Source organism: Typha latifolia, chromosome 1, assembly GCF_019914945.1.
Source record: "Typha latifolia isolate L0001 chromosome 1, TyphaL0001v2, whole genome shotgun sequence".
Lineage (NCBI taxonomy): Eukaryota > Viridiplantae > Streptophyta > Magnoliopsida > Poales > Typhaceae > Typha > Typha latifolia.
The window spans coordinates 4,440,170-4,466,780 of record NC_133086.1 but is presented as its reverse complement, the minus strand read 5'-3'; the positions used below and the strand labels follow the sequence as shown (position 1 = coordinate 4,466,780).

Sequence of the window (26,611 nt, the reverse complement as noted above, 5' to 3'; positions counted from 1 at the left end):
ATATTTTTAACCCTTAATTACGGCCTTAATGGTTATAAGTTACAAATCTTAACATCTCATCTATATGAAAATGGGCTAACCCTTTGTGAGGAACTTAGGGCCCAGGGCCCATCAAGGCCCATCAAGGGAGCTCAAAGATAGAACTCCTCTCTTTTATTTTCTTTTTTCTCCCCTAAAGATAGAAGATTAGAAGGCTTAGTTGGTGTCTTCGAACTTAACAATTATTCTCAAGTGTGGATGAGCAATCGATGTTGGGTGAGCGAGCTTATGTTAATTTGAGTTTACGTAACTTGTGAATAACATAGTTTAGGTTAAGTGAAAGGCCGGCATAAGAGAGAGTTTGACTTTTTATCCAAACATAAGAGGATTGGTAGGCAAAAGATGATCTCTCTTTTGTTCTCACTTCTGGGAGGGTTAAAGCATTGTCCATTCTTATTTGGGCCGCTCTATCTAAGTCAATTCCAGCACCCGTCAAATATACACGAATACAAGTGATGCAAATATCCTTATCCGAATTTGGGGTCATATGATAATTTGTATATATACTAATTTGTTCAATTAATATTGTAAAGAGAGAATTTGTCAAGTTCAACTTATCGGTCAATAATATAAGGAGACTACTACATTTTTTTTCATAATATCATATTTTAAGAGAGAAATAATATACTTAATCTCCTTGATATGATATGTAGTAAATATCCAGCATGTACTCTCATGATTCTTGGTTGCATCTCTCAATTGCAAAAAAAGATACTTCTAAGAGGAAATTACCATCTTACCCTGTCATTTAGCTCAATTTAATTTGCCAGCTTCTTTAAGTCCTCTGTTCTTCAATTTTAAGCATTTAATTCACTTATAGTCTACATTGAATTTTAATTGTTATATATATATTTTTTGTTTCATTCAAAAGTAACATTATTTTGTTGGCATCAATATGAATAGATCATAAAATAACTAAATTATATCTATAATTTTCAAATTAGATTATACTTATGTGGAGTTAATGAAGTCTTTTTTACATCGTAGTTACGGATTGACTAACAGTTACAACTTAACCAAATAAATTATAATTGGAATTAATTTAGATGCCAATTTGCTAGTGCCTAAGTGGTGGTCAACACTTCGGGTCGTGGTCAGCTTGGATCTTTGAGATCACAATGAATCTCATTTCTCATAACCTTTGAAAGGTGCAACTTCCTTTTGAGATGGAAGGTATTCTTATTGACTATCTATAGACTTGGCATGTTGATTTCAAATTGTGGATGCTGCTTTTGACTTAATCCTCTTATAATTGCTTGATATATATATATATATATATATATATATATATATATATATATAAAACTCATTCTGCATGCATCATTAGCATAAATATTAATAAAGTTACTTAATGTGATCAAAGGGGTTGGTGTCACGAATTATCTTCATGATAAGAATATATATGATTCACAGTAGTGCTGGACATGTTTGATCTAAGTTTGGTCATTAATTCCTCGAAATTTTTTTTGTTAAAAAATAATATTTGAGTGGGCACATATGTAATCAACTTCAGGCCATTCTGGGATCATTTTACTCTTATTTAAAAAAAAAAGGAGAGAAAAATAATTTAATTTTACGTTAAACTTTTATAGTTTAGGGGAATCAAAGTGTTGATAACAAAGAATAAAAGAATTTGTATGAGAAAATAGACAATAGTCTAGGTATTTTAGTGTGATTATCCCTATTTGGTGTCAAGAATTTATAATAATGACAACAATAATGTTGTTCTTTAGTAAACAGTGTTCACCAACTAAGGTAATAATTAGCAAGAGTATAACTATATACCGTCAGGCTTTTCCTTTTATTTTATAAAATCACCAATGCGGTTATAAAAATAAGAATTTTGAGGTTATACGACAATGGTTCGTTACCTAACGCATTAATTTTCTAAGGTAACTTTATGAATTTAAGATGATTAATTGATGCTACTAAGCAACTTCCTATAGATACTATAGTGCTTGTCATTTTCCACCAACAGCTTAAATCCACCGAAGAAATCAAAGTAGCCGAACAAAGATTGACTCGAACTTAGTCTTACCACCACTTACGGGACTTAGTCAACGTTGTCAACTATTATTTTAACGAGTTAGTAGGAGGCCATTAATAACCACGTCATAATATTCATTCCCCTCACGTTTGTTGTTCCTGGGGGTTGAATGAATTGAATCGATTTCAATTCTTTGTGACGCACATGAGACGCCACCTCCACTTTCTATGATCCTATCATTTAATTTACCAACCTGAGAGCCATCGATCGATCGATAGATCCAGAGATGTTCTTTGCCTCCCTATCCAAATCCAATAATCCAGTCTAGTAACTGATATACATGCATGTTGAGCGAAAGGAGAACTACGTCTCTGCAAGCGACGACGATGAGAGACTTCGCCTCCTGCTTCCCCGACGTCTCCTGCTCGGCCGCCGGCGTGATCGGCGGCTCCTTCGCCGTCGTCCACACCAGCGTCTACAAATCCATCCTCTCCACTCGCAAAGAAGTGCACGTCAAGATCTCTTGGTCTAAACCTCACACTATTACTACTACTGGTGGTAGTAGTACTATTGCTGCTGCTGTTGCTAGTTCTCCCTCGTCTCAGCTCGCCGTCGCCATTGAGGACGGCATCTCCTCCCGCCGCTCTTCGAAGCCCAACGAGACACAGGTCTTGAATAAGAGAAAGGGCAGCCGGTCGTTCGTGACGGAGAACTCGGTGGTGGGGCTGTACTGGGACATCAGCGGGGCCAAGTACGGGTCGGGACCCGAACCCGTGAAGGACTTCTACGTGGCGGTCATCGTCGACGGCGAGTTCAGCCTGCTGCTGGGCGACATGAGCAGGGACTTCGTCAAGTTCTTCGAGTCCGCCATCCCGATCGCCAAGTTCTCCCTCCTCACCCGCAAGGAGCAAGTCCGCGGCGCGACCACCTACTCCACGACGTCGCGATTCCGCAGCGACGGGAAGGAGCACGAGATCTCGATAAGGTGCAAGGGGGACGAGATGGACTGCAAGGACTCGGAGCTGTCGGTGAGCATCGACAAGAAGAAGGTGGTGCACGTGAGGAGGCTCAAGTGGAACTTCCGAGGCAACCAGACGATATTTATCGACGGCTCCGTCGTGGATATGATGTGGGACGTCCACGACTGGTGGTTCGCGAATCCGGCGGCCGCCGGCTGCGCGCTGTTCATGTTCAAGACGAGGGTGACGGCGGAGACGAGGCTGTGGCTGGAGGACGAGCTCGCGAGGCATGGCCAGGGGAAGTCCGGCTTCTTCCTGCTCATCCAAGCCTTCAAGAAGCAGCTGGGAAATGGCCGTTGACCTTTCGTTCTTTTTCTCTCTCTCTCTCTCTCTTTTCTTCTTGTCGTTGACTTCTCCTCTTCTACCGCAATGCATCCATGAGCAATCGTTGACTTTTGATTTACGGTGTCATCTTTTGCGAGCTTAATTTCCTTGATCCCTCCTGCGACTGTATGAAAATGCTATTTTACCGTTAGATCCTTACCTTTGGATAGAACTATGTACTTAAGAATCAAGAAGTGCATCGAAATTCTCAAACTATGGAATTTCGCGATTAAGTACAGATAACTGTCTTTAATTATTGTACTACATAATAAGCTTGCATGTTTGATGTTTCACGTACGTATATATGCAGTTGGTGGTGCACAGGTGACTTGATTGGACATCGCATCAAACAAGTGGGAGAAGGAAGAAGATAGAGGGATGAAATTATTCAAGCTACTTCATAGCATAGCATAGCATAGCATAGCATTTTTTTTTTCTTCTGACATGCACCGTAGAAGAAGCTTTATATTTTACTGTTTGCCGCCTGAAAAGTATAAAGTGAAAGTAAACAATGAACAGTGTCTCAGTATAGCTCTCAAACAGTGGCCGAATAGAAGAGATAGATGGTTCCAAATTTGTTGATACGTTGGGGTTCTTTTTTACATTTTGCACTCTGTATTTTCAAATTTACTAAAGATAGGGTGTGAATTATAATTTGTTCTAAATTAGAGAATAGTATGATTCCGTTTAAACAGTTGTCGTCGTCTCCTGGGAGCATATCACGTGAGGGCACGTGAGATTCGCGTTCGAACCACCGGGGCCCGGTTCGTCCCCAGGACGGTGGGGCCCACGTGCGGCAGATGTCCCCCCGCCCCTTCTCGTGCGCCTCGATCTCTGACAGCCCCCCTGTCACGTGACGCTTTTTTGTTAGATTAGGTGGAGTTACGACCACCGGAGCTGCAGATAACACACGGAGGACGCTCGGATCCGCTGCTCCTCGCCCAACACGGAACAGCATCAATCCATTTCACACTCTAACTATTAGACTAATCTTCTTTATTAAAGACTACCGACATATATTAACTCTAATTACTTTTTTTTTTTTTGACAAAAATAAATTAATCCATACATATTGGACTATATACATCAGCAGCAGTTCAAATACATATAGATATATCATATCTGTAAAAAAAAAAAGAGAAAGAGATGGATCTAAAGAGGTCAGAGTGAAGGGTCACATCAGGATCTGGTGGTGTGTGTGAGCTCATCACTCTTTGACAACAAACAATGAGATGATGATGAGGATGGATGGATGGATAGACGGGTGCATGGGGTCCTCTTCTCAGAACCTTTCTTTTTTTAAAGTCAGAACGACGTACTCTTTCTCCTCCTCCTCCTCCTCCTCCTCCTCCTCCTCCACCCCAAGATGTGAAACCTCTCCAACCCAACACAACTCCCAAAGCCCAACAACTCCTCGTGCCAGAGTTCGTCCCTCTCTCTCTCTCTCTCGGAGTCACTGGTCAATGGTCGATAAATGCATGCCACCTGGGCAATCCCCCCCCGTCTTCTTCCAGATGCCTGCGTGTCCCCCTCTACATATATATGTATATACGCACGTTAATATCTCGAGTCCTGATAGTTATTAGAAGTTGCAGAGGAAATGAAGCTAGCTCCAGAGTCCAGATACTGGAAACTCTGCATGTTGTCTACTTCGTACGTACGTTAGCAAATCTAAGCAGCATCAGCATCTAAATGGGAGAGATCCCGTTTTGGAATTTGTCGGCGCGCCGCACAGCTCTCAGCTAGCTCGATCGGCTCCGGCAAAGATTCCATTTACAAGGAACTTTTTATGTTCTCCTTCTTTAGAAGTGAGTCAGACTCGGACATCATAATTACTACTATCTCTCGCTAGAAATCATCTCTCTTATGAATAAAACATCTAGTATTTGATGATTCACAAACTGTGCCTGACTGCCTACTCATGGAGCTAACCTCAAAAGGCTAGGGAATGGACTTAAAGATGAGACACGGACTTTTTCCAATCTAGGGTAAAGTCTCATAGCGTCCAAAGACAGAAAAAAGAAAGAGGAAAGTACTGTATGGTTGTAATTTAGTTTTTGACCAATTTGACCCGTTTCTCAACTTTATTTATCACCGTAAATCACCGTTAAAACTTAATGCTAAAAAATAATCTATTTTACTATAGCAGTTAGTGAAATGATAGAGTAAAAGAGTTAGAATAATTAAGACTTTTATTATTTAAAATATTAAATTATTTAGCATTTTATTAAAAAGCTGAACTACTCAATTTTGAATCATAGTTTTCTAACAAATAATTTATTTTAGACAAAAAATTTATCGTTCTAATTTTAATCAAAACTTAATTCGACCTTAAATGAGAAAGATATAAGTAAAACTAAAAATAAAGAATTTAAAATATCGTAACTTTGTGCTCAATTTGTTATTTTAGTTATATAATATATTATTATGAAAATATTAAATTTTTTTTATGAGTTATGGTTATTTTCTACGGCAAACTGTTTAGATTCTTAATAAAAAGGCTGACAGCCATTCAAATTATTTAAATTTTGTTCAGTTTTTTTGTTAATAAAATGCTAGATTATTTAATGTTTTTAAAAGAGTAAAATGTTAAATAGCTAAGCATTTTTTTTTTTTGACATAATAAAATACTGATAAATTCAATGTTATGCTGATAACTATTATAAAATAGTCCCAATTTAGTACTAAATTTAGAGTATAGTCTATTTTGATAAAGCCTTGCTTGAGTTCAGACTATTTGACTGGAAATTAAGTACTAGTTTTATTTTATAGATTATGAGCTCGTATACTAATATTAGGCTAGACTAAAGAGCTAATATCTTCTAATATACAAGTTAAATAGCAAGGTCAATCCTCTTAAAAAATAAGCAAGAAGAGACTCAAATCATACACAAAAGTTCACCAAATATCAATTCCAACTTACCGTAAACACAACCAGACTAAGATATGGCTTCAGCTGTTGGGTTTTCTTTTCTAGAAACATGGGTTTGTTTGTTTTTCGCTTGATAAAGCCAGCCACCTACAGCTTTCCACCCAGTCCTCCTCTCCTTCTCTCCTTCTCCCAAAGCTTCCTCGCAATAAAGAAGAAACCAACTATCCACATCTCTCTCTCCATCGCATTATTGTAACAATTACAGTTGTTCACTTCCCAACAAAGGAGCAACAGGTGGCAGGAGGAACTCTCTACCTCCCTCCTCCCCTACATGATAGGTTTGTCTGTCTGCCCTGTCCCTATCCCAGCTCAGGTGCAACAACTCACTCCTCCCCCCTCTGCACAAATGTAGTAGAAGCCTAACTAGATAGATAGAGCTTGGTAGGTTACCTTGGCTGAGCAAGAACAGGAGAGAGAGAGAGAGAGAGAGAGAGAGAGAGAGAGAGAGGAAAGAGATCCTTCTTCTCTTCATTCTTGCAGCAGACTCCCTCCCATCCCATCAATAACAAGAAAACAAAGGCATACAAAGGAAGCAGTTTGGCTTTCATGGACTCCCATCAATGGAGAGACCAGCAGCAGCCACCTAACTCTGCTCTTACTCTGTTTGCATGTGAGCCAGGTAGCAACGCCAACACCACACTCCAAAGTCCAGCACCTGCAGCAGTTCCCAGTAAGCGATTTTGCTCTATTAGATAGTTTCTTCCTCCCATTTCTGGCAATGTTCTCACTTGGTATTCTCTTATCTTGGTTTGTGTAAGGAGTAGGGGGTTACTTCAGTTTGGCACAGTGGCAGGAGCTGGAGCTGCAGGCTTTGATCTACAAGCATATGATAGCTGGCGTCTCTGTCCCCATGGAGCTTATTCTACCCATCAAAAGGAGTATCCTCACTGCGTCTCAGTACTACCACCACCAATCCCAACTTTTCCAGCATTACCAACCATCCTGTGAGTGCATATTAAATCTTCTTTCCAGCTTTATAACCCATCTCTAGTGTCTCTGCTTGATTTATAATAAAGTTTCTTGAATATCCTGCCTGTTTTCTTGCTCGAGTATCACTTTAGGAAGCTTGTTGGTTGGCACTTCAGAACACATTCACTGTGTGTCTCTTCATCTCTGAACTCGGTTTTTTTTGCTAATTCGAATGGCAAACTCATCACTTGCATTGCTGCACGGTTGTTGTTGTCGACAGTGATCCAGACAGGGTACTGGGGGAGAAGCGCCATCGATCCCGAGCCGGGGAGATGCAGAAGGACGGACGGAAAGAAGTGGAGATGCTCAAGGGAGGTGGTGGCCGGGCAGAAGTACTGCGAGCGCCATGTCCACCGAGGTCGAAACCGTTCAAGAAAGCATGTGGAAATCCCCACGCACACCGCCGGCGGTGTGAAGTCCACCCTTTCCTCGCCTCTGCCGCCGGTGATGAACAAAGAATCCTATGCCACTCATGCTGGCTCATCACCTCCGCTAAACATCCCCCCCCTTAATCAGAGGTAACATGCCACTTGCTGAAGTTAAGCACCTTTTGAAACATTGCCATTGGTTGGAATACTCATTAATGGATTCTTATATTGTTGTTTAGATCCCCAAATGGCAAAACTGCTGATCATATTATCCCTGAGAGCAAGGGGAAAACTGGCAGCCATGTGCTCAGGAGATTCTTCGATGACTGGCCGAGAACACAAGAAGAAGAGCACAACACTAGTAACAGCATGTCCAGTCCTTCAACTTCCACCACTCAGCTCTCTATTTCCATCCCCACAAATCCATCATCAGATTTCTCCCTCAAGCTATCAACAGGCAATGCTGAACTACATGGGTTGGGCAGCGGTTGCAGCAAAGATACAAAAGATGAAAGGCTGCAACCTTCTAACTGGTGTGGGTGGGTACACCATGGTGAGGCATCCATGGGCGGTCCACTCGCCGAAGCACTCCGTTCATCAACTTCGACTCCTTCCCCTGCAAGTGTGTTACAGAAGCTTAATGGATCAGTATCTGAGACTAGTAGCATCAGCACCTGAGAGGCTAGATATTTCACATAGCTCTGGAGCACCAGTTTAAGTATTCTTGGTGTGCTCTTCAGGTCTACAGAAGATGATCAGATACACCGCCCCTCGTCTATTCTCCAGTCCAATCATTCTGTGCTTTGTGAAATAAGAGTCTTCTTCTTCTTCTTCCCCATGTTCACTGTAGAGTAGTAGCTAAGGTGCAGATTTGTGTTGGTAAAAATCATGAAGTCAAGAGTAGTTGTTTTCTAAGAGTGTGCTGCTTGGCATGTCTCATGTATGTGAGGTCTCAGGTTCCTCGAGTACTATCAGGTCAGATCCAGTTAGTCGTTTGATTTCAGATCATGGTCTTGTATTCAAGCTTTCAAGTCTTGAATTTAGCTTTCATCCTGTTATAGGGTCATAGTGTACTATACGGTAAAAAGAATGATGTTAATCATTAGAAAGTTGGAGATCAATCAAAATCATGACTTCTTTCGTGTCAAACCAGTTCAATCAGCATACTCTAATATCTAATATACTTATTTCAGGAAAAAGAGGAAGAACACGGTTACAAAAAGCACACTTAACATTAGATATTAAGTGGATCTTGAGAAGGCTTAATATCTAATAATATACTGAGCACATCAGAGAATATGTTATACAAAAACCATCACCTTTTATTATATTAAACAATCATAGATTAGCAGATATGAAAAGTGAAACATAATAAAATTGAACTATGCAAGATCTTCACTAAATGTTGAAAGGAGCACCAAATAGTAACCATTTTTTTCTTATTATATTAGACTAGTATGACATTGGACTTGGTTTTCCAGGTTGTAAGGTTTATAACTCTTTATGGAATAATATTGACCTTAAACTTGATGTACTAGTTATAAATTATTTGATACATTGTGTACTAAAATAAATCTGACAGGATCTGGAACTCTGATATTACAGACTCATCAGACAGGATTTTCATGTTCATATGATGTAAGAGTTTAGAAACAATGTTTCATGCTTTAGATGTAGGTTGTTTAATCCTCTGCAACATGGCACAACCTGAAATTTCATTTAACCATGCATCTCTGGATACATGGATTTATGAACCGCTGATATGATATAATCGAGAAAGTCGAAAGGAATATATGTTTTTACATGCTCTGTTAGGATTTACAAGAGAAGGAACTCTAAACAGAATTATTACAGTTCTCCACGAGGATGCTGTCGAGTAATTCCCCACAAGCATCTTCTAGTAGATCCAAGACCTGAAAAACAAAGAGTCTCTCAAACAAATAAACTAAATGAAAAAAAACATTTCCCTCCATATATCAAATTATTTTTATGCTGGCATTTAGGGCATAAAGTGCATATTAGCATGGATCTATCTCAAGCAGCAAAACTATTCTCCTGAGTAGCAATAAAGAGTTTCTTTGACAAGGCATAGGAGGGTAAGAAAGAAATGAAATGGATGTATACCCTACTCAATACAGTATTAGACTCTCTTAGTGTATTGGAAAAATAAATGAATGCCAATTAGGTTATACAAGTCACTGAGGAATAGATTGAAGAGATCCGACAACATTTCTAACTTACGTTTTCAAAACCCTGTTGGCCACCATAATATGGATCTGGAACTTCAGTTACTTTGTGTTTCTTGCAATAGGAGCATATCAGCTTAACCTGCATGGCAGAGAAGTGAATTGCTTAAAAGTCCAAAGTCATAACTGATATCCAACCCCTCATCCTATGCCATGGCAAGTAGTATAGACAACATCTATCATATAGTAACCCATCCTACCATAAGACTGTAAGAGATGTGATGCAGAATCTAGAATCTTCCCAAATTGTATGAGGCAAATGAGTAAATGATTTAGGAGGAACTTTGCTTAGTCCAATATCTTGATCTGGTTGGGTGTAAAAATTATTGATCTAACGAATGCTATAACACAAGAATAAAAAGAGCAGCAGAAAGATATCTATGGTCATATTTAGAGTTCCAGCACTACAACATTTGGAGCTTTTGAAACCCAAAGTTAATTCAGAAGCAGATGAAGATCCAAACTACTTCATTCTGATTAATGTTTTCACCATCGAAAGAACCAAAATTTCCTCTAATTTTCAAATTTTGCTTCTTACTATCTGTTCTATTTCAATTGAATTAAACGCTCTATTTCACATATGCACAGCCTCCTTAAGATCCTAACATCTACTTGTACATTTAAGCAATAACTTCTGAAAACACAAAGCTAATATATTTTTGCCATGAGGGCATACTTCTAGCGCAATAATACAATAAGTGGTACAAATAATACGATAGGATAAGCAAGAAATTCTTGCTGAAGTAGGAACTATATGAGTTTTAGTTCACCAATAGCATTGTAGCACTATCATTTAAAACCACATATTAAGCAGAAATTTTACTACTTGAGAATGCAAAAGCTAGATTTAGTAATTACTAACCTTCTTCGGTGCATCATCTGGGAGGGGCTCCTTGAATCTCCACCTCTCAAAGGCACTCAATATGTCATCTAATTAGAAAAAAATAAAATATTTATATGCTACCCTTAAGTTCATCATATACTGAAAAGAGAAACGAAAAAGAAAGGATTAATCCGGTGGCACCTTTATTTTGCATGTCCATGGCAAGAATGAGATCAAACTCACGGAAATCTGATGGCTTTATCGGTCTCGATACCGAGGTCACCTCGATCCCCCGCCTCTTCGACGCAGCCCTCATCCGTGAATCCGCTGGGTCACCCTTCAGAGAAATCATAAAACCAATTAACCCATCAAATAAAGACCAAAAGCTATCCAAAAAGAACAACCTCATGGTAACCAATGGTGCCGGCGGAGTCAATCTTGAAACTTGACTCCAGATTTCTCCTGCGGACAAGGTCTCTGAACACGGCCTCCGCCGCAGGGCTCCGGCAAATGTTCCCTAGAGGATATTGCCATCAAATTGCATCCACATTTCGCGGAAAAAGAGCTTCCTTTTTCGACACAAGAGTTGGAGGATTACCGAGGCAGACGAAGAGAACGGAGAAGGGCTTGGGTTTCTCCGTAGCCTCCATGGATGCTGCTGCTGCCCTTGGTACAAATCGAGCGGGAAGGGGAGAGATGGAGATGGGCGTCGGAGAGCGGAGACGAGGGAGAGGGAGAAGAGACTTTCTAAAGACGAGAAGGGATTTGTTAGTGGTAATGAGGCACAGGAGAGGAGAAGGAACCGAGTGGCAGGATCGTAAATTCGAACAAGTCGTGGCTTTGCAGAGGAGTCCACTCATGTCCGCCCTCAGCCAAGCTCGCACCACCGCCGATATCCGATTGGCTAGTAACAGCAACCTCCAAACGAAAGAAGAGACGAAGCCGAAGGCAAGATTAGATCCGATCCGTTTATTCAATGCACCGTAATATATTATATCTATCCATATCCACTTTATTCGGATCCAAATGTCTACCCGATCCATTTCCAACACCACGCAGGTCCGATAAATATCCTACTCTTCCTTCCGAAAGGCAAAAACCCTCAAACAAAACCCTAGCCTCGTATTCTTCTCCAAGCTCGTCTCCTTTACATCAATGGCAGAGCACGTGAACGAGAACGAGAACTCAGCCGCGGATTCAGTGGAGACTAACGACGGCGAGGAACCGTTGATAGGGCCGGGACCGGTCGTTCGCTCGCGGCCCAAGAGGCCTCTCCAGTTCGAGCAGGCTTACCTCGACGCCCTCCCGTGCGCCCACATGTAGGCCAATGCATTGGATTCCAAAGAAAAATTGGGAGTGTCACTATGTGATTCGTAGTATTTGTGTTTAATTAGAGGTGCCTTGCAGGTACGAGAAGAGCTACATGCATCGGGATGTGGTGACTCATGTTGCTGTGTCGGCGGCAGACTTCTTTGTCACCGGAAGCATTGACGGTGATTACTTCTGATAGTCCTCTCTGATTAATTTTCACCTGGGTTGACATGCTAGGTAGTAGTAGTCAGTGAGTTTTAGCAACAATTTTGGTTCATGAATAGTTGAGTAGGCCCTTTATTGATTTGAGGATCAAAGCTACCTGAATGAGTTAGTCAAGGTCATTTTTCACATCCTTTTTTTCCCTTACCTCTTTCAGTTTAGTGGTATCAAACCTGTTGGATTTTAGCAGTTAATCCTGCAAAGCTGTAAGTTGCAAAACTATTTTATTTTTGGTTCTTATATTTTGCACAAATCTATAGTAACAAAAGCTGAACTATCTGGCTAAAACAAAAAAGAGAAACGAAGGAGAAAAGGGAAAAATGAGGGAATTCTTGACTTATAATTTGATTAGAAGAATTTTTTGTACCTTCCCAATAAAAAGCTCCATCTTTGACCTGCAGTAGTTCTTGCATCAAGGACTATGTACAGGAATTTGTCCATTATCTTCAATCTATAATAAGTATTCAACTTTGTAAATTCCAGCTATAAAATAATTCATGTCAACTGATTTGACATCTGGAGCTCCTCCCCTCTACTCCCTCTTGCACAGTGATAAAAATGACAAGGAAAAGGAGAAGGGAAAGAACATTTTCATTGCTATATGTGATCACAAATTTTCACTCTGTTGTTAGTACGTTGATTTACTCAGTGAAATACATTTTTCTGTAGGGCATCTTAAATTTTGGAAGAAGAAAGCTATTGGAATTGAATTTGCTAAACATTTCAGATCTCATCTTGGTCCCATTGAAGGCCTAGCTGTGAGTACCTATCTTGTTGTTATTCTTGCACAATTGGACTCATTTAGCTTTCTGGGATTTGTCATAATTAGTTAAGATTTTATGTACACTGACATGTTGAGGGTGCAAAGCAATCCTTGCTTATCAGTCAACAATTTTCTGGCCTCCATAATGCCTACTTCATCACTTGTTAAGATTATTTATTGTTTTATTGATAGATTCTGAAGATTTAGCAATTCCTTTTGCTATTTGGTACTGTTAATGTAATATAAAAAGTACCCAATTCTGAGGATATTACTATTAATGTGTTGTTACATGCTCTTGCTTGATCTTTCAATGAATTTATTGACACTATGAGAGAGATGTTTTATTTTGATAGTCCTTCCATGCATCACTATTGAAACATCGATTTACTGTATAACTTAGTAACTCATGAGTATCTTGTGGATTTTCTTTATGTCTCAAATATTCTATAATGCGTCTAATTGATTTCTATTTTTTTTCTAATGATTTGTTAACCTTTTCTTTGTTCTCACATTATTCATATTCAATACATGCCCTTTGACAGAAATCTTTTATGTATATATATAACTCATGAGAATCTTGTGGATTTTCTTTATCTCGTAAATATTCTATAATGCATCCAAATTGATTTGGTCTCACATCATTAATATTCAATACATGCCCTTTGACAGAAATTTTTATGTATATATATATATATAATACACAATTTTTATGAGTTGTAGTTTGATGCACAGGAATGTTTGATATGACAGTGACATATGCAAGGAGTTGAAAAAGTGGTTGAAACTAAAAAGTGTTGTTTGAAATAATTATGTTACGATTACTTGCCTCTTTTTGTACACTTACAACTATGTCTCCAGCACCATATTAGATAAATTTCAGTCCGAAGTGTCATTTACACATTTATTTGTTTCAAAATTGCCAGCACTATTCCTTATCGCCTGGTTTTTCAAGCTTTACAGCCATATTTTATTCAACATGACTGTCAGCCTGATTATATAAGTCCCATGGTGATGCTTCATCATGGAACAGCATCAGAAGTCATCTCCACCAAACCATAGAAGTAATTGAACTGCATAATACCAGATAAATGACAGGAAAGAGTTACTCAGATTGTTTATATCTATAACTCTATTTAGTTCTCTCAAATCTCGCTACATACTCTCTCTACTCCTTGTAATGTGAACAACTGCCAATTATAGTGTAGTTCAGTAATGCAGGTCAGTGGTGATGGCTTACTTTGCTGTACAATCTCTAACGATCGGTCTGTGAAGATATATGATGTTGTTAACTATGATATGATGGTCATGATGCGCCTTCCGTTTGTTCCTGGTGCAATTGAGTGGGTCTATAGACAAGGGGATGTCAAAGCGAAGCTTGCCATTAGTGAACGAAATACATCGTTTGTTCACATATATGATGCACATGCAGGTTCAAATGAACCAATCATCTCGAGAGAGGTTTGCTGTTCTTATTTTATCTTTTTACTTTGTCTTTTAAGAATTGCCTATGTTAAGCTTATTACAGTGGAAGAATTGATCCTGCATTCTGACTGAAATACTGAAATTGCTAGACGTGGTAATGCTTGTGGTTTCCTAAGCCTTCTACATATGAATCAATGCATTTGTTTTTTTTACTACAGATTCATATGGGTCCTGTTAAAGTCATGAAATACAATCACATTTATGACATTATGATATCCTCTGATTCCAAAGGGATCCTGGAGTATTGGTGTCCCTCGACACTAAATTTTCCAGAGAACGGGTATGTATTCATTACACAACATTGTGAGAATCCCTATGTTTTGATTTTGAGCAATGCATGAATTTAATTATTTTTGAAGTGATCAAATAGACATTGATACCCCTAATTGAGTGTTTTCTATTTTTCCTCCGTAGTTTGGGTGATTTGGATCAAAACCACAGTTAAAGAGATATCTATTCATCAAATCCGCTATCCCACTAGCTTTACATGTTTAGTGTCTACCTTATGAGAGAGCTATCTGCAATACCATTGCCATTTTTATCCTATTCGGGAGTACGAGATCATGTGAATCAAGAGTGGGAATGAGTCAAGAAAATGTATCCATACATGAGAAAATTGACATGACCGTGTTGTTGGATATAGAATAGCTCAAATTCAAAAATGCTTTTGCTTCTGAGATGCACTTGGTGCTGATGGGACAAAAAATTAAGCAGTCATATGTTGTTATGATATATTTTTTTTCTTGAAATTTAGCACTCAATTGATAATTTATCAACATGCAACTCATTCTGATGTCCTTAATAAATATTTGATAGAGTTCTATTTGTCTTTCTCAGGTAGAGATAAAGGCTTTGTTATATCTTTTGAAATTGATATTTACATTGGTATATTGTATGCAGTGTGACTTTCAGGTTGAAAACAGATACCAATCTCTTTGAAATTGTCAAGTGCAAGACAACTGTCTCTGCAATTGAGGTAATATATGTAGATTGTATTCTGGCTTTATTGTCCTTTTTTTTTCCTGAATGTGCTGGAAGTAGAAATATATCTACCAATTCCACCTTCATTTGTGCTAGTTTTGGCATAACCTAACATGCATTATTTCCTTTCTGGAATTGTCCAGCAAAAAATTGACTGATAATTATTGAGAGGGAACTTCCGTATGTAGTTACTTTTGTTGTACTCTATTTTGCACTTCTTTCCCTTAACACAATTCCTTCGATAAGTTGTCATTATGAATTCCTTGACACATTCTTAGTAACTGATCTTTTGATAGTTGATATTATCACCTTTATGCAGCTGTATAATAAGCTGAGTACTGCTAGAAAATTTATGCTAGTTCTTTATGAGATTCTGAGAATTTCTCAAGCTACTTCATGCATTTAAATCTATGACAGTTATTATAACCATGTGACCTTGTGTTCTTTTGGTTATCAAGTATGAAAAAAGTTTGATCACTTTCATGACTTGAAATTTATGGGATTCAGCAACATGCCATAATGGAACTTCTATTTGCCAGGTGAGCATTGATGGTAGTCAATTTGCAATAACCTCTCCTGATCGCAGGATCCGTGTATTTTGGTTTAAAACCGGTAAATTAAGGCGTGTATACGATGAGTCTCTTGAGGTAAAACGGAAAAAGGTTTCTTTTTCCACTGAAAAAGTTCATCTTTGATAATTCAGATTCAGATTCTTCTAACTTGCTACTATTTCTAATAGGTGGCCCAAGATTTACAGAGAAGTGATGCTCCACTGTACCGGCTTGATGCTATTGATTTTGGGCGAAGAATGGCTGTTGAAAAGGAAATAGAGAAAACTGAAAATGCTCCACAGCCTAATGCTATTTTTGATGAGAGCTGCAATTTTCTTATTTATGCTACCCTCTTGGGTATAAAAGTAAGCATATCATGATAGTTTTCCACCTTTCCTCTTCTTTCTTTGCTTTCATTTCTAGTCTGATTATTTATATCTGTGTGTTACTCCGGTCACAGTAGACTGAATATTCCTGCCACCATATAGGTTGAATATTTCAGCATCATACACTTCTGACACATGGAATAGGATAGGATTATCACTGTATGTACTTAAAGAAGCATGTGTACTACCAAATTCCCCTTGTTTTCACTCTCTCTCTCTCTTCCTCATTATCTCCACTTCCCCCCCAATCTACACACACAGAAAAATCTCTCTAAGCCACCTTATTGAGAAATTCAGCCACCACTATTCTCATGGGGTTGGTAGCTTCTGCTGGCCCGCTCAACTGCTGCTACAGCTGCTCATCATACTTTTACGTGAGGGTCCTTGATTGCCCTTCCCTCCTGCCTTTAGTCTCTCTCCCCCAACATGCGCGTAATTTCTTGTGTCAAGATGAATCCACAAGGCATACTTCATTAGTGGTATGTTATAGACTTATAGCTGTTAGATAAGCACTTTTTTTTTTCTCTATAGTGAGATTGTTCCTGATGTATTGCTCTCTTGATCGTGCCTCACTATAACTATGAATAATTCACGATTAAAGAAACTATCCTATACAAACTTTCCTTTTTTCTCTGTTGATTGTATAAGGTGGTTTTATGATCAATAACATGCATCATATATTAGTGTCATAAGTTTGTTGATTTATTCCACATCTGCTGTAGTGATTAATGTTTTTCATTGCTTTATTGCTGCAGATTGTGAACTTGCACACAAATAAAGTTGCCCGAATACTAGGAAAAGTGGAAAACAATGATAGATTTTTAAGGATTGCTTTATACCAAGGTGACAAGAGTAATAAAAAGGTTAGGAAGATACCTGCAGCAGCGGCAAATGTCAATGAGAGCAAAGAGCCTTTGATAGATCCTACACTTCTAGGCTGTGCTTTTAAGAAACACCGTATCTATTTATTCAGGTATGAAGTTTGAAATCTTGCATGAAGGGTTTTTTGATTAATCACCTCCATGTAAACAATATGTCATCAATAGTCCTTCCTAAGTGCAGTGCTAATTATATGTCATGAGACTTGAAGTATATTCTCTGGTTATCATTGCATATCTCTAAAGATTTTTTTTTCTATTGTCTTAATCCTTAAAACAGCCGTAGAGAACCTGAGGAACCTGAAGATGCGACCAAGGGGCGTGATGTTTTCAATGAAAAACCACCTCCTGAAGAGCTATTGGCGGTATCTGATTTAGGAAAAGCCACCACAACATCACTTCCTGATAGCCTGGTATGTTATTCCCTTCTTGATGACAATGAGCTGATACAGAGTTATACACAACATTTTATATTTATATTTTTACATTTATATCCTTTTACACAGTTACACACACCCTTTTCATGGATGTAAAATGTGGGAAGTTACTTTCCATTAGTATTTGACATTTAAACCATACAAAGAAATCTTTTTCTTATTCTTGATTTGCAGAGCGTGTATGTGCTTATGGTAAGTTTGTCTAAGAGACCTGGAATAATTAAATCTTTTGGATCATTTTATGTATCAAAGGGGAAATTATGCATACATCTGCAGACACTGCATTGCAATATAATTGTGCATTAAGACTCCTACTTAATTTAGGATCTGATATCCCTTTTGTTATAATGATGTGCAACCCCATTGCTCAAGTTTTCTTGTCTCTTAGACACTTAACAGGATTGCTTTTTGTTGTCAGGTCATGCACACGTCGCTGGGTGATATTCACTTGAGGTTGTACCCGGAAGAGTGCCCAAAAACTGTGGAGAACTTCACAACTCATTGTAGGAATGGATATTATGATAATCTCATCTTTCACCGAGTAATTAAAGGTTTCATGGTTCAGACTGGGGATCCTTTGGGAGATGGCACTGGGGGACAATCTATATGGGGAAGAGAATTCGAAGATGAGTTCCACAAAAGGTAAAATGCAAACAAGATATCTATGTGTGCATTGTGTACATATGTATCTGCAGAATGTTAATGCAAGTGTGTGTCTAAAATAATATAAATGTATGTATGCATTTGTGTTTATTGTGTAGCCAACTGTGTCCATGTTGCCATATCTTCCATGTCTCATGGTGGCCTTGAAGTAACTGCAATACTTTTTGAAGTTTTCCATTAGTAGGGGTGGATATTGGAGGGGATGCATCCTTCTATCTATAACCTAGACCGACATTTTGTCTTCTACTTGATGTGCTTCTTGGTACAAATTGATAGGACTGTTTACCATCTATTGAATGTAGTTGCTTTCCTGCCTGTCTTGTGGTAAACCATTTTGTCTATTATGGTGATGTCGTTCTATTCTTGTAAAACATGTGCATTTCTCACAACGCACTCTGCATTCTTGCAGTTTAAGACATGATAGACCGTTTACACTGTCAATGGCAAATGCTGGACCTAATACCAATGGCTCTCAATTTTTTATCACCACTGTGGCAACTCCGTGGCTAGATAATAAGCATACTGTTTTCGGTAGAGTTGTGAAAGGGATGGATGTTGTTCAGGTGACAAGCTTCTGGAGAACTTATGTAGAAAGTGATTATTTCTTCTATTATCTGATGTTGTGAGACTTAAATTATGATGTGCAGGCAATAGAGAAGGTCAAGACGGACAAGAATGACAAACCATATCAGGATGTAAAGATCCTGAATGTTACAGTTCCTAAGTCCTAAATTCTTTGTTGCTCAGTTATCCAGGTGTTGTGCTTTATAGAGGTATAATTTCATTTTTCTCTATTTCCTGGTTTATATGTTACTTTTCCTTTTGGAGATGAATATGATGCACATAATCATTCGTCTTACCTATGATTTTGTGAGTAAATTCTTCTGCTTTTTTTGTTCTGTCCCTATGAAAACTTTGATGTCATCCACATGCTAATACATAATATTGTGATTTATTTAATCCAAATAATTTGTTGGGATCCCAATCCACAGTTCAGTGAAGCTGATACTTGATTCAATCTGTTGGCTTTAGTTCTGGCACAATCTCTGTACCTGTTAACCTTCAAAGCACACATGCCAACAAGATCGTCTTGGCACACTGCAGCACATGCTATCATGCATAAAGTGCTATTGGCTCGAATGGCACGTACCAAACTGACATTAGTCAGTATGGGATGCTATGAATTATCAGATACGATATAGTCTAGTAATACATTGTTGCAGTATATATTGACTAATGATTCTGGACATGCCAGCTGGCAATCAACCATGCGCACTGATCAAATGTTTGTTGGGTTGGACTTGAGCTTTTATAATGGTTGCTCTCACATGGAAGTCAGTAAGATTATTTCTCTGTGTATGTGTTTTTAAATAATGTTCTTTATATGACTGTAACAGTGGAGGCCATTTTGCTTTACATTTTCTAATACATAGTAACGATAGGATTTAAGCAATTTTGATATGAAGTTTCATAAAATGGTCTTACATTACTACAGTTTTGCATGCTAGATAACAGCAGCTATAAAGGAACATGGATGATTACACTGATCATATATCTCATAATTAGGATATTTGTACTTTAAATGCCATAAGTTCATGATAATAGTCGTGGAGAATTTCCGACTTTTTTTTCTCTCAAGCAAATTTAACTTGCTATTTGATTTTTTGTTGCAGAAGTTGCTTATGTACCTGCAAACCTTGCCAGCAGAAAGGGCATCAATGTAGTTCAGACTTCAGACATCTGGTGATACAAATTGTATCCACTTCTGTCGCTTGCAGCAGTTTATCTCTACTTGTTGTCCTCCTGCACAATATGATAACCTCCTGGCATCATTGCAGTCACCTTCTGATTTGGCATTTCTTTAGCATAGGCAGTTTTCCAGTTTGAATAGTGTATGAATATGTATCTTCATAATTTGTTGAAGGATCTAACTTTCCAACTTGTCATGGAGAAATAATGTGGTTGAGCAAATTATACGCTGTTTCTGTTTCGGTCTCAAAGTTGCAATACGTTGCAGGGCTTTGATAACACAACAGATAAGCAATTGCTGATTATTGTGCTGGTTATACGGGTACGACCAGAACTTTGAACTTTGATCAGTTATCTTCACTGTCAATGACCGGTGATTGAGATGTGTTAATCTGAAGATTTTGATTGGATGCATGTGATGTTTGTATTGGCTAAGACTGCTCTTGCTATTAATCAGGTGACAATTGCGGATTTTTCAGTTGGACTTTTTGGATTTTTGTTGTTGTTTGTCCTATGAACTATAAGTACTCCTCACTTGTTTAAACTTCTGAAAAGTTTATTAAAAAGTTTAAAATTGATTCTATTCAGACTAGATGGGCTGTTGGGACCTTTAAGCTCTCTTTTTGTTGGTGTGATGTAGTAGTGGATGTCTTGACTCCGACTGGCTCGGCTCATTGCTGACGTAGGACAGCAAGAACTTCTAGCTCTCTCCTGATTGTTCCAGAAGATGACCACAAAATCACTGCCAGAAGGTCATCCAGAGTAGTCAAATTTTAAATTTTCTTCTTAAATCTATCTGGTTCTTGTACTTCCTTCTATCTTTTTGACCCTTTTTATCATCTAGCACTCTGCGTTAGGTAAAAATCGACCATCATAATGGCCGTTTAAGTTCCCCCTTGTCTCAAGAAGAATTGACCATCATAAAATACGCTCGACAAATTCCGATATGTTTTGTATATATGGTAACTTGGGATACGAGACGTGGCCCGTGATCCATCATATCAGCTAGACGGTTCACATAGCGCCACGTGTATCGACGCTACGAAAATTTGGGCCACCCCCGGTTCCCACCGTCCCTAGCCAATGACGATCTTTCTCCCTTCATATATATATATATATATATACCATCCATCTGCTCTCCTAACTCTCTCTGCTTCCCCTCTTTCTTTTTACCGTACGAAGAACATCTCAATCTTCTCTCTGTGGAGATCATTTCTCCTTCGTCTTCTTCTAAACCATCCATGGCGGAGAAACACTTCAAGTACGTCATCCTCGGTGGAGGCGTTGCAGCCGTGAGTTTTCGATCGCCCATCTCATCTCTCTCTCTCCCCTCACCGTCTCCCTTTCTAATCCATTTCTGGACCTTTTTTTCTTTCTTCCTCTCGAAATCTAAGAATCTGCATCTATTGGATACCTCCTCCTTTTGACTTGTGCTCGAATTCGACCAAGTCAGCGCCTATGACTTTGGATCAAAAAAAAAGCTTGCAATATTCTTTAGGCTCGCTCCATATTAGGGGGTCTTGCTGGTAGCTAAGTTGCTGGATTCCTCTTCTTTTTTGTTTGAGCTGGGTTGGTGATAACGAGATTCTGGTTTTGCATTTGCAGGGTTATGCAGCAAGGGAGTTCGCCAAGCATGGAATTAACCCCGGAGAGCTGGCAATCATATCAAAGGAGGCGGTATGAGTAATGCGTTTATCAATTGTAGAGATTGCTGGCCTTCTCGTTGTTTTTGCACTTGATGTACTATTCACATTAGCAAGTTTGGCAATGATATGTTGCGTCGCTTGCTATTCTCGCTAGATTCAAGAATTTAGTGCTTAGAAGCTTCAAAATTGATTAATTTTGATGATTGTTTCAAACGTCAATGACCATGTACTAAATTTGGTCCTTCAGTTACCACCATAGACATCAGCATTACATGGCTGATCATGATGCTTTAAGTAGTCCACTACTGTAATGATGTTATTCTTGGTTCCTTTTCCCACCTGTAATGCCATAAATTACTTTAAGTGCCATAAGAAAACTTACACGTTTATAAAGCCTGTTACTTCATGCTGTAGAAAGATTATTTATTGCAACGGAAGTATATTGCTTTTCTAAAGTCTATAGCCTGCATTAGGAAGATACTATTTCATGTCTTCTAATATCTTATTCTCTCAACAGGCCAAAGAATTTAGTAAGGTTTTTCCCTTTGAACATTTATATAAAACAACTAAGATGTTTCTTTATAAGCTTCACAGTATGGAAAAAAAAGTTTTGCAGAAGACTGTTATTACAATGTAACCATATTGAGCTTGCTTTATCAGTATATTATGACTATTTTATTCTGATATCAAATTTCTCGATAATCTCATGACAACTGGAAAACGTGACCTAAAGATTCAGTTGATTTTTCAAGTTTAGGAGATTTTATATGATTGGTGATTCCTTGCCATATAATTTGGAACGCTGGCGATGCATACCATGATCCATTGCACTGATGTTTTCTGTCTTATCTTATTCTTCTTAATTTCCTTTCATGCCTTCTCCTCTGTATCTTCATTTGCACTGAAGATAAAAGATGACTATAGAAAAGAAGAGTGCAATGAATTTTTAATGAGCCCATTTTAACTTCTGTTCTCCCATTTCTTTCTAGCGTGTTTTCCTCAGAATTATTTCACATTTCAGGTGGCTCCATATGAACGTCCAGCACTTAGCAAAGCGTACCTTTTTCCTCAGGGTAAATCCTTCTTTTTGTTGGTTGTTCTTAGAACATATGTAAATGGAAATGGTTTATCTAAGGGAATTTTACAAACAAACTCTACATTTTACCTATTTTGTAATTTAGACTCCGTCTTTGAAGATTTTGTAATTTGACCCCCTTTTTTTTCTTAATTCTTATTTAACACCCTGGGTTAAATTGGACGGTACCAGCAAAGAAATATTTCATTATAATGTACGAAGAATTTATAAATATGTAAATCGCCCCCGTCTTCTTCAGGAGAGGGTTAGAGATGAGTGAAGGTAGAGGTAAAAGTATTTTAGTAATTTGATCGATGTCGGTTAGTCAAAATAACGCCGGGGTATTAAATGAGAATTATAGAGAAAAATAAGGGGTCAAATTATAATATTTTCAAATACGGAGTGTGAATCACAAAATAGGTAAAATATAGGGTGTGCTTTATAAAAATTTTTTTATTTAAACCATATGAACATATGGAAATTGTTTATTTAAATTTTATGTCAGTTGTTCATTGCAAGTGCTTGAAATTACGAGTTTTGCCAAGCAGGTGCTGCAAGACTTCCAGGCTTTCACGTGTGCGTTGGTAGTGGTGGAGAAAGGTTATTGCCCGAGTGGTATTCAGAAAAGGGTAAATCATGTGTTCTTAATTAGTTGCGACAGTCCCTTCATCCAGTCAGATGAGTCTATATTTTTATGTTATCAGAATGTGGTCAATACGAAGATCAATTGTCTTGAATTCAATGCCTCACTCATATTACTTACATTTTCTTTTGAAACTGGCTTCCACAATGAATTGATTTCATCCTGGGTGGCTTGTTATTTGTTGTGGCAGGCATAGAGTTGATACTCAGCACTGAAATTGTGAAAGCAGATCTCAACTCAAAGACTTTGAGTAGTGCAGCTGGAGCAACCTTTACATATGACATTTTGATCATTTCGACGGGTTCTTCAGTAAGAAAGATCTTTCCCCTTACCAAGTGTGCCTTTACATTTGATATATGTGATGGTGGAGAAAGATTTTTCCCATTATGTCTTTTCTAAAATCCAAGACAATAGTCATTCCTTCATTCCTCATATTGTTTTAATTTCCAGGTCATTAGGCTCTCTGACTTTGGTGTTCAAGGAGCAGACTCTAACAATATATTCTATTTGAGGGAAATTGAGGATGCTGATAATCTTGTTGCAGCAATCCAAGCAAAGAAGGATGGGAAGGCTGTGATTGTTGGAGGTGGATACATCGGTCTGGAACTTAGTGCAGTACTAAGAATGAACAATTTTGATGTCACAATGGTGTACCCTGAACCTTGGTGCAGTAAGTTTTATATATTGCCATGACTAAATCCATTCTAGACCACAACATCACAACTCAGTTGTTGTAATTAAATTATTAAACTAGTTACAAGTTGATATATGTGATGGCTCTTGAGTGTCCTAATATATTCCTTGTTTCCTCTAGTGCCTCGGCTTTTTACAGCTGGTATTGCTGCTTTCTATGAGGGTTACTATGCCAACAAAGGAGTTAAAATAATCAAGGGTACAGTAGCTGTTGGATTTGATTCTGATGCCAAAGGGGATGTAAGTGCAGATAGATATTTGAATTCTGCATTTAATCAGGACTCTTCCTTCTTTCACATTATCTGGTTCACTTTGTACTTCTCAGGTGACTGCTGTTAAACTGAAGGACGGAAGAGTGCTTGATGCTGATATTGTTGTTGTTGGTGTTGGTGGGAGACCACTAACAACTCTCTTTAAAGGCCAAATTGCAGAAGAGAAAGGTGGAATCAAGGTCAAATTTTGTGAATTTTTTCACTATATTTTCCTACGTATATACCTTTTTGACATACATATTTAATCATTTTGGAGCCTAAGAATATAGAAGCTCCACAGAAATTGACATAATTACTGTCCACCATATCTGTGCCTGAAAAAGCACTCTAGTGAAGTGGCAGCGTGTCAATTAATATTACTAACCATGGACTGCATAATTCCAAGATTTTCTATCTGCTTGTTATAGAATCTAATAGATTACTAATACCAGTTGATGGGATCTTATCAGAAAGAACAACTAAATAGTTGTTCTTATCTCTTGAAAAACAAAGCAGCTGTGGTTCATCACAAACAATTGAGGATGATCGTGTTCTGCAGTGAGACTTCTTCCCATTTCTTGAAGTAAATGAGAAACATTAGGAGATCTGAGTGAATTATTCCAGAGCACCTTAGTTTGTCTACATTATGCATCATTCTATCCTGTGAAGCTACCAACAATTAGTCCTCCTCAAACACGCTCCGGCAATCAATCAAGTTTAATATCAAATTACAGTCTCGTTGGTCTCCTTCGCTATTGTTGCTTAACGTTTGATCAATCTTATGGCAGACTGATAGTTTCTTTGAAACAAGTGTTCCTGGAGTATATGCTGTTGGTGATGTAGCTACCTTTCCAATGAAGATATACAATGACATGAGGAGAGTTGAACATGTTGATCATGCCAGGAAGTCAGCAGAGCAGGCCGTAAAGGTAACCCCTTATACATGATATCTTTTAACTATCATCGACAGTATATTATATCTTTTGACCAGCTTAGCTAATCATAGAAACTAGTACTCACCTAATACATTTGGTTAATTCAGGCAATCAAGGCTAGTGAGGAAGGCAAAACTTTAGAGGAATATGATTACTTGCCCTATTTCTACTCCCGTGCCTTCGATCTGTCATGGCAATTCTATGGAGAAAACGTGGGTGACACAGTTCTGTTTGGTGACAGCGATCCTGCATCAGCTAAGCCACACTTTGGGTCTTACTGGATCAAGGACGGCAAGGTGGTTGGTGCTTTCCTCGAAGGTGGGTCTCCAGATGAGAACAAGGCTATTGCCAAGGTAGCCAGGCACCAACCAGCAGTAGCAAACTCGGAAGAACTCGCCAAGGAGGGCCTTCAATTTGCATCCAAAATCTCGTCTCTGTAAAGTTGCTACCTATCATGCACTATCGCTAGGATTGCCATGCACATTGTAGTGGTGCTTATCTTTCTCTTGTGTCAATCTCACTCTGATGTCCTATTGCTTGTGAACTCTAAATTGAACAGATTGTCTGCTATGGTTTAAAATAAATAATGCATAATTTGTTTCAGATCAACACCATAAATTGGTCTTTGGTTAGATGCTTTTTTTTTTCCTTACATTCGCCTCTACCGCAAGGGTTATAGAACCGATTTTTATCATCTCGTACGTATCACTTGCTTTGTGATCCATGAGCTTCAGTTCTTTTTTTTTTGTCTTTCGATAAAATCCTGCCTTCATTCTGATCAGACAGCGACATGCCATGTTGGAGAAAATGCTTGAATTCATCTGTTCTTCCCTCAATAAACGAGGCACAGCAAGCAGCCCAAAGAGCTGACAAAGAATAGAAAAGTCTGCAAGTGTTCAGCATTTCAACTCCGGGTCTCATTTCTTAGTCTTACTTTTTAGAGAGTGAACTTAGATAAAAATATATATATTTAATTACTAAAACCAGGTTAGAAATCCCAAAATCTGTTCACGGAATCATTCCGTTAACTCAAAAGCAAACGCGGCTTTAGATGCCAGCTTCATGCTTTTTAATCGTCAAAGTAGTCAGTGGAAGATTTGCCGACGCAGCTATCTGCAAGCATAATTTTAGAATAATGTTCCACTCACCTGCAGATAATCCAGGCCTTTACAAATACAAGAGAATATGGAGTGAAGAATATCCAGCGATGGTTATAGGAGCTAGTTGAACTGTTTCTC

General features: G+C 38.4%; 5 protein-coding genes and 1 long non-coding RNA gene across 13 annotated transcripts; 4 read left to right on the top strand and 2 right to left on the bottom strand.

Annotated features, from left to right (window-relative positions):
- Positions 1–2,412: 2,412 nt before the first annotated feature.
- Positions 2,413–3,345, top strand: LOC140799791 (uncharacterized). The gene has a single exon (XM_073154259.1). The coding sequence runs from the start codon at positions 2,413–2,415 to the stop codon at positions 3,343–3,345; it is 933 nt and encodes a 310-aa protein (XP_073010360.1).
- Positions 3,346–4,361: 1,016 nt separating this feature from the next.
- On the bottom strand, positions 4,362–6,420 carry LOC140799409 (uncharacterized). The gene is made up of 2 exons (XR_012110994.1): positions 6,293–6,420; positions 4,362–4,901 (listed from the first exon to the last, which is right to left on the bottom strand). It is a non-coding gene; the product is annotated as an uncharacterized lncRNA (long non-coding RNA).
- On the top strand, positions 6,405–8,787 carry LOC140799383 (growth-regulating factor 3-like). 3 transcript variants are annotated; one of them, XM_073153712.1, is made up of 4 exons: positions 6,405–6,971; positions 7,060–7,245; positions 7,491–7,788; positions 7,878–8,787. In XM_073153712.1, the coding sequence occupies exons 1-4, from the start codon at positions 6,848–6,850 to the stop codon at positions 8,314–8,316; spliced, it is 1,047 nt and encodes a 348-aa protein (XP_073009813.1). In that variant the 5' UTR covers positions 6,405–6,847; the 3' UTR covers positions 8,317–8,787. The 3 variants fall into 3 exon arrangements, with proteins under 3 accessions (XP_073009813.1, XP_073009829.1, XP_073009821.1); XM_073153728.1 differs by having other exon boundaries at positions 6,483–6,971; positions 7,066–7,245; XM_073153720.1 differs by having other exon boundaries at positions 6,603–6,971; positions 7,063–7,245.
- Positions 8,788–9,336: 549 nt separating this feature from the next.
- Positions 9,337–11,668, bottom strand: LOC140799403 (uncharacterized). Its single transcript, XM_073153737.1, has 6 exons — positions 11,306–11,668; positions 11,112–11,224; positions 10,909–11,044; positions 10,747–10,814; positions 9,880–9,966; positions 9,337–9,551 (listed from the first exon to the last, which is right to left on the bottom strand). The coding sequence occupies exons 1-6, from the start codon at positions 11,565–11,567 to the stop codon at positions 9,474–9,476; spliced, it is 744 nt and encodes a 247-aa protein (XP_073009838.1). The 5' UTR covers positions 11,568–11,668; the 3' UTR covers positions 9,337–9,473.
- Positions 11,669–11,807: 139 nt separating this feature from the next.
- On the top strand, positions 11,808–20,544 carry LOC140802713 (peptidyl-prolyl cis-trans isomerase CYP71). Of its 6 annotated transcripts, none has more exons than XR_012111699.1 (15): positions 11,808–12,026; positions 12,115–12,200; positions 12,910–12,998; positions 14,222–14,461; positions 14,644–14,765; positions 15,386–15,461; positions 16,006–16,113; positions 16,206–16,382; positions 17,159–17,376; positions 17,562–17,694; positions 18,137–18,360; positions 18,791–18,944; positions 19,029–19,154; positions 19,637–19,719; positions 20,055–20,544. XR_012111699.1 is itself a non-coding variant. In XM_073158270.1 (14 exons), exons 1-13 carry the CDS (start codon positions 11,863–11,865, stop codon positions 19,110–19,112), a joined length of 1,875 nt encoding a protein of 624 aa, XP_073014371.1. In that variant the 5' UTR covers positions 11,808–11,862; the 3' UTR covers positions 19,113–19,154; positions 20,055–20,544. The 6 variants fall into 6 exon arrangements, 4 of the variants coding, with proteins under 4 accessions (XP_073014371.1, XP_073014372.1, XP_073014373.1 ...); XR_012111700.1 differs by having other exon boundaries at positions 19,637–19,715; positions 20,055–20,449; XM_073158270.1 differs by lacking the exon at positions 19,637–19,719.
- A 718-nt stretch (positions 20,545–21,262) lies between these two features.
- Positions 21,263–25,991, top strand: LOC140783675 (monodehydroascorbate reductase 3, cytosolic). Its single transcript, XM_073130633.1, has 10 exons — positions 21,263–21,422; positions 21,736–21,807; positions 22,798–22,849; positions 23,400–23,480; positions 23,685–23,803; positions 23,945–24,164; positions 24,309–24,427; positions 24,513–24,638; positions 25,227–25,367; positions 25,481–25,991. Exons 1-10 carry the CDS (start codon positions 21,372–21,374, stop codon positions 25,811–25,813), a joined length of 1,314 nt encoding a protein of 437 aa, XP_072986734.1. The 5' UTR covers positions 21,263–21,371; the 3' UTR covers positions 25,814–25,991.
- The last annotated feature ends 620 nt before the right edge of the window (positions 25,992–26,611 follow it).